General features: G+C 42.7%; 1 protein-coding gene across 3 annotated transcripts; it reads right to left on the minus strand.

Moving 5' to 3' along the window:
* Positions 1 to 346: 346 nt before the first annotated feature.
* Positions 347 to 8,993, minus strand: AKAP14 (A-kinase anchoring protein 14). 3 transcript variants are annotated; one of them, XM_077292449.1, is made up of 6 exons: positions 8,868 to 8,993; positions 4,926 to 5,061; positions 4,750 to 4,841; positions 2,827 to 3,006; positions 1,312 to 1,364; positions 347 to 468 (listed from the first exon to the last, which is right to left on the minus strand). In XM_077292449.1, the coding sequence occupies exons 1-6, from the start codon at positions 8,898 to 8,900 to the stop codon at positions 384 to 386; spliced, it is 579 nt and encodes a 192-aa protein (XP_077148564.1). In that variant the 5' UTR covers positions 8,901 to 8,993; the 3' UTR covers positions 347 to 383. The 3 variants fall into 3 exon arrangements, with proteins under 3 accessions (XP_077148564.1, XP_077148563.1, XP_077148565.1); XM_077292448.1 differs by having other exon boundaries at positions 4,926 to 5,082; positions 8,868 to 8,924; XM_077292450.1 differs by lacking the exon at positions 8,868 to 8,993 and adding an exon at positions 8,208 to 8,357.
* Positions 8,994 to 9,646: the final 653 nt, after the last annotated feature.

Consider the following 9,646-nt stretch of genomic DNA (forward strand, 5'->3'; position numbering starts at 1 on the left):
GAAAATGACATGTGACAGATTTGAAAAAAGTACCACTGATCAGTTTACGCAGTGTTAAAAAGATATGTATATATATATATATATATATATATACATAAGCATGATCTTTCTATAAATCCTATCCACTTTTCTGGAACTGTAGAACACTTGATTTTTTCTTTTTGTGCAATGGAAATACGCATTTTCAAAAACTCATCGTGGGAACTTAATTTTACTGTTTCAAGCGAGTCCACACAAGGAACTTAAAATCCATCAGCCGGCATAGACAACATTATCACGGTAACTGCCTGACACATTGTTCCGCAGCTCCATCCTCTCTTCAAATATGTTTTCTACAAGTCGTATACTTTGGCATGAATGTCTTTAATAGGAACGATGCAATATTAAAATGTAATGCTGCTCATCATAATCAACTTGCTTTCAATTATGTCCTTCAGCCATTTTTCTCTGAATCTTGTCTGCCCAGGCCTGTAGAAAGTACAAAAGTAAAAAAAAATAATAATAATTAAAATGTTCAATCAGATTGGCACTGAGTAATAAATTAGACATCTGGAGGTTGGCCTAAAAGGCATTGACACTACAAGATGATTGAGAACAGTTGTGGTTAAAAAAAATGCTCATTTCATGATTATCTTGCTGTGTAAACAGGTTGCCGATCACTCAATGAACGAGCAAAACAACTCGCAATGCCGACAACTATAGCAACCTACGCGCACTGAGCGATCTCCGACAGATCCTGCTGGCGATTCTCCAGCTTCCCGTGACATCACGTCGACAGCATCTTTTTTTCTTCCTCTCTGCTCTGTCATTGGGAAGTCACTGCCTATGTCATGCTGATTGACAGCAGGTTCCCAGCTGCCTAACTGCAGGGAGCCGGCTGTCAATCCGCATGATGCCCGCAGTGACTTCCCGGTAACGGAGCAGGCAGGAAGAAGTATAGCTGCTCTGCTGACGTGAGGTCCAACGAAGCAGAAGAGTCACCGTCTGAGACGGTCATTGTGCAGTATAGGCAGATAGTTAGCAACTACCAAAGTCCCAGATAACTATTCAGTATTTGAGGGTGATGTCCCCACACAGTCCGACAACTGAACAATCAGTACTAACAATGCCAGACTTGGTTGGGACACACCACTTTCACTAGAGGGAATAGGATGAGCATTCGTTTTGAGAAGGAATAACAGAGTAACGGCGTAGTGCAGTTATAAGAGAAATGCTCCAGACTGGTTAGGTCATGGAGGGAAGAAGTATTGGACAAAAAACACAAGTGAGTAGAGGAGCCAGAAAGGAAGACTTTTTCATTTTCTACATTACCTGTGAACGAGTCTGTTGGATTCAAAGACAAAGAAAACTTCAACCGGTAAAGTCTGAAAAGTAAAACAAATTCAGATATTCACGGAAGAAAAGTCTCCAGCCACCTGAGAAAGATACTTAAGCTTTGCCTATTCTGTTTCCTAAACCATAGCTGGGTGCTGCCGAAATTCAAGATTTTCCTAAATCTTCAAGTATGTACTTGTATGAACTCGGAAAGTTAGTGTCTTCTAACCCCATAACTGTTTTCATAGTCACTGGCTATATATAGTGTTAATAGCGTTCTGAACCTGCCAGGCGCCAGCATTTAGAGCCCTGCTTACGGGAGAAATTAATTTTATTCCTCCCCCCGGCAGTATTCAGCATTCAGTCATGGGGACGGCGCCGGCGCGGGTTCAGTCACTGCTTTGTGTATAGAGAGCAGCGGCTGTAACTGCGTCCCCGGCCGTGACTGAAAGCCCTAATGCTGAGCTGCTGTCAGTCAGTGCAGGGAGCGCGGTTACAGCCTCTCTATCCAGAGCGATGATTGAACCAGCGCCAACGGTGATGATGCGTTACAAAGACAACCGTGGGGGCTTACTGAAGACCCCTGCCGTTATCCTCATGGTCCTCCTCTGAAGCTCGGACATAGGCTAAGCTCCATAGAAGACAGAGATTATTACTATATATCAGTATATATTACAAGCGATCAAAGGTTCAAGTCTGTTAAAAGCACTACAAAATAATGTAAAAAAAGTTGTTTTTTTTAATGTACAAAATATTCACCTAGCAAAAAAAACAAGCCTTCACTCAGCCTTCTTAACAGAAAGATAAAAATACAGGTTTCAGAAAATGGTGACACAAACCCCCCTAATTTTTATTTACAATATTCTGAATTCTTTTTTTATCACATAAATTAAAAAAAAAAAATGCATGTTTAGTATCGTCATAATTGGACCAACCTGATTAATTATGTTTCAAGGTCATTTTTACCGCACAATGAATGAATTTTTTTCATCATTTCATCCCACTTGAAATTCTTTTCATGTTTAGTATATTATACGGTATAATGATTTTATTTTTTTTTGCTGATGTGCAGAATAAATATACTTTCATGTATAAGTTTTAACAGGTCTAATTCAAACTTAAAAGTTTATGGGACTCAGTTTACAGCCTATGAGAAAAAAGAAATACACGGGAATGTGATTTTCCAAGACTCTCCAAAGAAAATTTGGAGCGTTGGTTTATTTATAGGCTTTATGAATACAGGTGTACTTGCAGAGTTAAGCTCTGGGCTGAGTCTAGGGCATGAATGCTGCACTGTATGAATAGCGCCTTGCAGATGGTGCTGTAATTCACACTTTTCAATCAGTGTCGTCCCCTTGATTTGCTGCGACCTGTATAAAATCCTTAGGCTTATGCCTTTCCCTCTGGATGCCTCCATTTCTGTAGCTCACCATATACTAATGTAAATGTTCTTTTGACATTTTCCAGCTTTTACTATAACTACATGTGGATCAGCAGTAAAATCATACTTACTGAAGGTTTAATCTTGGAGATTTTTATGGTAAAGTAGACGCAGGCCGTCGCCCTGGGAATTGGCTTCCTACAGGTGGGGATACTCCATCTCATCCTATAATGGAAGAGTGTATTGAACTCTGTCTCTTCTTCTCTCAGGAAATCTGTACAGTACAGCCAGCTCTCATGGAATTCCCATGTCTGTCCACAACAAATAAGATTATTTTGTTGACTATTTTTGCATGTAAAATAAAAATTGTAACTGTTAAATAAGGGTTTTGTATGAAATATATAAGTTATTATCACCTATTAATAGGATAGGATAGGGGATAACCTATTAATTGCTGGTGCACTTACTATTGGGACTCCCACCTATCTCCAGGATGGGGATCTCCAAACCCAAATCTGAATGGCGCTGATGTCAAGCATACACACTCCGATCATTCTCTATGGGACCACTGGAGATGGGCGAGTATTGGGCTCAGAACTTTCCCATACAGAATGAATGGAGCGGAGTTGTGCACAATAGGCCTCCGCTCGGATCTACGAATTTAGTTGGTATTTCTTTGGTTTATGTTATACTATACAATGGATGGGGTAAATGTGAGCACAGCCCTTACTGAAAGGGTAAAGGCCCACATATATAATAGATAAAAGTCAGCCTAATGAGCATGTGGACCTTAAAGGGGTTGTATAATATTTGGATAACCCCTTCTCAATTACTATATTTCTCCCTTGTAAAATAGTAACACTTATACTCACCTGTGGTTCTGGTGCTGTTCCAGCGGTATCGGCACTGGCTCTCCCAGGACTCACATGACATTGTTATGTCACGCGATCCCTGCTACCAATCAGCACTGGCATCACTCTCCTCATTTTCAGACAAATCACATACATCCAGAGGAAGTAACCGCTGTTGCTGCTCTCTCACTTCCTCCAAATGTCATGGTAGAGCCAGCACCAACACCGCTGGAACAGCATCGTCACCGGAGGTGAGTATAGGTGCTATAATTTTATAAGGGGGAAACATAGAGATTCGGAAAAGTTGTGCAACTAGTGGACTAGTTTGGTTTTGATGTAGTCAAAACATTACCAAAAACCAACTTGCGATTGACATAACCCAACATGCTTTCACAGAATGTTTTCTGATTGGGGGCTATTTAGCAGGGTCATGACCACCCATGTTCCACATTGATTAAATGAACTCATAAAATGTTGGTCACACTATCACAAACTGCACTGTGAGAGCAAGATGTGTAATGTAAAAAGCCCAGAAGTTTTAGCCTGCACAGAAATGTGACAGCACCAGGGTCACACAGCTATAAGGAGTTGTAAGGGGTTATGGCAAGCACTGCTGAACCATCTTATTCCAGTGTGGAGGAGGTCAAAGGTTCCAACTCAGACTCCAGCTCCAGAGCTCTGGTGGGGGTAAGAATGTCACCCATGCCTGCCTCTGTGTTATACACTATAGTTTATAAAGTTCCATCAAGTTTGCAAAATAAAAAATAGCCACGACTTAAATAAACCTTCCATACATCATGCTTAAAGGAACACTCCAATCAAAATTGTTGTCCTCTTAATATACTGCAATCATCATCATTTCCATTAGGTCTATGACATCACATGATTTAAAACTGCCTTTCTAGGCTTTATGTAGAAACAGGAGGTCAACTTTCCCTATATGAGTCATCAATGCAAAAGTGCCTGGCAGGGGGAGGATGGAGCAGCTGGGCCAAGAGTTGAAGAGGGGAATGATAAATGCGGGGACAAGAGACTTCCTATTTCTACAAAGAACAGAGAAAAGAGAAGAATTAGCTGGGTAGAAAGGCAAAATGAGCAATTGTAAGTCCACAGTGCTATATAATATGATGATTGCAATATATTAAGAGCATAACAACTTTGATGGGAGGAGGAGTGCTTCTGTAATATGTGCTTCAGTCTTACTGTGACGTATTCTTCTATTTGTTTCTTTCCCAGCTCCACAGTGAAGTCCTGACAGGAGATCCATGGTATGTTCTTCACTTTATGCTCCTGCTCTAGAACAAGACATTATGTATATATATTACTGTACTGAGCTGCAGATGCCTTTCCTGCAGGTGCAATAAGCGGGTTCATTGTACCTGTAACTGACTCCTCTCCTTGCGCAGTATGTAGGCTTCTCAGGCTCTCCTGGGCATTTCTCATGGCAGCTTCCACCAGCTCACAAGCTTTTGCTTTGAGTGCTGCAATGTACTTTTCCTCAGAATCCATTTTACACTGATATATAAAAAAGGACATCTGTATATTTATTTTATGAAATCTCCTTTTCTCATGTATCCTAGGGCCTCTACTTTTTTCCATCTATAGCCTTGGCCTAGGAGAACTCATAAAGTCCCATGGCTTCCAGTACCACCTATATGCGGACGACACTCAGATCTACCTCTCTGGCTCAGATGTCGCCTCTCTGCTGTCCAGAATCCCGGAGTGTCTATCAGCCATATCCTCTTTCTTGAACTCTCACTTCCTGAAACTCAATGTAGACAAAACCGAACTCATCATCTTTCCCCCATCTCGCGTATCCCCCCTACCTGAACTATCTACTATAGAAAACGGCATCACGCTCTCTCCCGCACCTGAAATCCGCTGCCTCGGGGTAACTCTCGATTCTGCCCTGTCCTTCAAACCGCACGTCTAAACCCTTGCCACCTCCTGTCGCCTCCAACTCAAAAATATTGCCAGAATCCGTCCCTTCCTCAGCCCGCAATCTACTAAAACTCTTGTGCATGCCCTCATCATCTCCCGCCTCGATAACTGTAACACCCTCCTCTGTGACCTCCCCGCTAACTCCCTTGCAGCACTCCAGTCTGTCCTCAACTCTGCTGCTCGGCTAATCCACCTCTCTCCTCGCTACTCCCCTGCTTCACCCCTCTGCAAATCCCTCCACTGGCTCCCAATTCCGCAACGAATCCGGTTCAAACTACTAACACTGACCTACAAAGCCATCCACAACCTGTCCCCTCCCTATATCTCTGAACTAATCTGCCAATATCTTCCCTCACGTAATCTCCGATCCTCCCAAGACCTCCTACTCTCGTCCACATTTATTCGTTCCTCACACAACCGCCTCCAAGATTTCTCCCGAATATCCCCCATCCTCTGGAATTCCACGCCTCAACACGTCCGACTATCCACCACCCTTGGATCCTTCAGACGGAACCTGAAAACCCATCTCTTCAGGAAAGCCTACAGCCTGCAATAACCATTCTGCCGCCTCACCAACCGCCCGAGCTGCCGCCATGTCACTGACCACCCGAGCCGCCGCCATGTCACCGACCACCCGAGCTGCCGCCACGTCACCGACCACCCGAGCTGCTGCCACGACCACCCGAGCTGCTGCCACGACCACCCAAGCTGCCGCCTCACCACCACCAGTGCTGCAGCACACCAACCTCCTGTCTCTTCCCCACTATCCTGAAGAATGTAAGTCCGCAAGGACAGGGTCCTCTCCCCTCTGTACCAGTCTGTCACTGTAAATTTCTTTACTGTTAACGATATCTATAACTCTGTATGTAACCCCTTTTCACATGTACAGCACCATGGAATTAATGGTGCTATATAAATAAATAATAATGATAATAATAATATTCCTTTCATTACTTGGTTATCATGCATTACTGCTGTTTCCCCTTATTATTTATCTTAGTGGGACCAACAGCTCTCATTGCACAGATACAAGTGTTTATTTTTTTTGTACAGATTCCACAACACATTACAGACATCATCACTGTCCCCATTGGGGCTCACAATCTAATTTTCCTATCAGTATGTCTTCAAAGTGTGGGAGGAAACCAGAGAACCTGGAGGAAACCCACGCAAACACGGGGAGAACATACAAACTCCTTGCAAATGTTGTCCTTGGTGGGAATTCAATGCTACCCACCGAGCCACTATACAGTGCTAGCCACTGAACCACCATGCTACTCAACAATGTATTGATACTTATTTTCAAGGGGGGGAAATATGCAAAGTAACTCGTGACCCAAACCAGAGACCCATTTGTTAGTTATAAAACATTAACTTATTTCTAATAGTTTGTGCATTGTAGGTAGCAGGGTGGAGATGGAAAATAGGGTGGCACAGTGAGAGAATCCCTTCCCCTAGTGCTGGCTGGAAAAAGGCATTCCTTCAGTTTCAGGATATTAGACTAAAGTAATAGAAATGTGAGAAATTTTCCAAAGTAATAATATAAGTTTATCATCATAATAATAAAACAATTTTGTGAGTTATTTTATCATTGTACACTTAGCCATGATTTCAGGTAACATCTGTCTCATCCACAGTTCTTCCCATTCCTGCCCAATTTGGTGTTACACTTCTACATGGGCAGCAACACCGGCTGTGCTACCAAACATCATAGTATGCCGCCGTTACATCGCAGCATAGTGCGGGTGAATGGGGTCACATTGCAACCAGCAACGTAAATGTGACAAGCAAGAAAAAATACGACTTTTTGCTACTTGTTTGTGGCAGGACCTTGTGTGTGGCAATGCAATTCCATTCACCTGCGTTACACTGCGATGTAACAGAGGATTACAGCAATTTTTTGACCTCATGACCTGCGTCTTGAATGAAGCCTAACACTAGGGTCACAAGACCGTATTTTTTTCTCATCCAAGAAAATTTGTCTGATTATGCTAATCACTGTTTGGTCAGAGTGTGATCCAATTTTCTCAGATGATGAGAAGATGAATAACAAAATATTTCTCCATCTCCATTCTGTGAGTTCGTAAAAATCGGACTGCACTGCGCTGTCATCTGAGTGCAGTCAGATTTTTTTCCACAAACTCATTGACTTGCATGGCTGAGTGCGATCTGACTTATTGGTGCAAATCGTGCATGCTGCAATTTTTCTCCTCGGACTGAGTCTGTTCGAGGAAAAAAATCGGACATGTGCACAGCCCCATAGAATAACATTAGTCTGAGTGCGATCTGATGTTTTCTTGGATCGCATTCGGGCGGAAAATACGGGCGTCTGCACAAGCCCTTATGGTGAAAACCCTTTTTTTATGCAATATATCAGCTAAACTACTTCCATACCACCCTCCTTACTAAGTACATGGCGCCAACAGCACTAGGGTCTTTAGAACTCAGTCTAGTGATAATATGATTATATTCCGGACTGCACAGACCTCTGTCATTTAGGATTACTTTTCAGATTCAGATGTAGCAGAGCTGAATTCGTCATCTTTGTGATTGTGAATGATCTGTTATAAAACCACGGATGACACATTGGCATATCACAAAGAGGGGTGTAATGTGATGACATCAGCTCTGCTACATGGTGTTACTCAGGGAGCATACAAGAACTTGGAGGGGCTCCAATGTGACACTGGAGCAGAACCTGCAATAAAAGAAATACCTACCTGCTTAGCCTCTTGCCTGCTGTGAGCCGTGTGGCATATGGCACAGCTTGTGCTGAGCACAGAGAAGTGTTTGAACACAGATGTAGCTATGGAGATGTGTGCAGAAACCAATGGCAGGCGGACTGCAGTCTCCAATGCCTGGAGCGGTCACTCACAGGGTTTGGTCTGCTGCATGCTGACATCACACAGCGTCCTCCTCCAGAAGGCAGCACACATACATCTAGCACCTTTCTTCTCTATCATTCCTGGCAATACTGATACTTGGTGCTATGCCCAGTGCAGGGGTTGGGTACAAATGCAAAGAGCCCCCTCTGTATGAGGCATGTCAGTGCCATTCCACACAAGCAGGGCAAAATAATAGTGTTGTAGTGCTGCGGCTTTAGGGTATGTGTCCACGTTCAGGATTGCATCAGGATTTGGTCAGGATTTTTCATCAGTATTTGTAAGCCAAAACCAGGAGTGGGTGATAAATACAGAAGTGGAGCATATGTTTCTATTATACTTTTCCTCTAATTGTTCCACTCCTGGTTTTGGCTTACAAATACTGATGGAATATCCTGACCAAATCCTGATGCAATCCTGAACGTGGACACATACCCTTACACCTCATCACAAAGTAGTAATACGTCCTAAGAAAACTGTGTGACTCGGGCAACTAACCTGTGAGGTCCCTAGATGGCCGAATTGCTGCATTTTATTTTAGCTTTCCCTTTATTTGGTCTGGAGGGAATGCGGCATTATCATAAGTTATAACAGCCCTCAATGGGTGATGTCACAGAGGAGCGGGCTGCATGACCTACAGTGACGTAGGGAGGACCCCAGGATCTGACAGGTCTTTATTCCCAGCTGTTATCTTATAGACTAGAGAAGGAAATGGCTCTGCACTCCGGAATTATTTCTAATATTCCTAAAAGGGTTATTATCTGATGAATATACTTGATTTCTACATAATAAATTATATATTTATATTACAGAAATATTTTACTATCAAATATATTACTGGGTGGTTTGCATATAATGGGTTCAGGGGCTGCAGTCGAACTCGGGCCCTAGAGCCTCAGAGGGCCAAAAGGTCTCTTTAGCCAATATGAGAGGGCCAATATGGTCAGGCCACTTTCATACGTTCAGTATTTAGTGAGTTTTTTTACCTCAGTATTTGTAAGACAAAACCAGGAGTGGGTGATAAATACAGAAGTTGTGACGTATATCTATTTTATGCTTCATCTGATTGTTCCACTCCTGGTTTTGGCAGTACAAATACTGAGGTGCTAGTGTTTCAAGAAGGAAAAAATCGCAATAGGGTCTTATCCCACAGATTAAGAGTAATATATTTAAAAAAAACTGCTCACCTGCTGATGAGAAACATACGCTTAAATTGTCGGCTGCTGCAGATCCACGGGACGGTAACCGGCCATATAATGGAAACAATATAATTTCAA

The sequence above is a fragment of the Ranitomeya variabilis genome, chromosome 2, assembly GCF_051348905.1.
Source record: "Ranitomeya variabilis isolate aRanVar5 chromosome 2, aRanVar5.hap1, whole genome shotgun sequence".
Lineage (NCBI taxonomy): Eukaryota > Metazoa > Chordata > Amphibia > Anura > Dendrobatidae > Ranitomeya > Ranitomeya variabilis.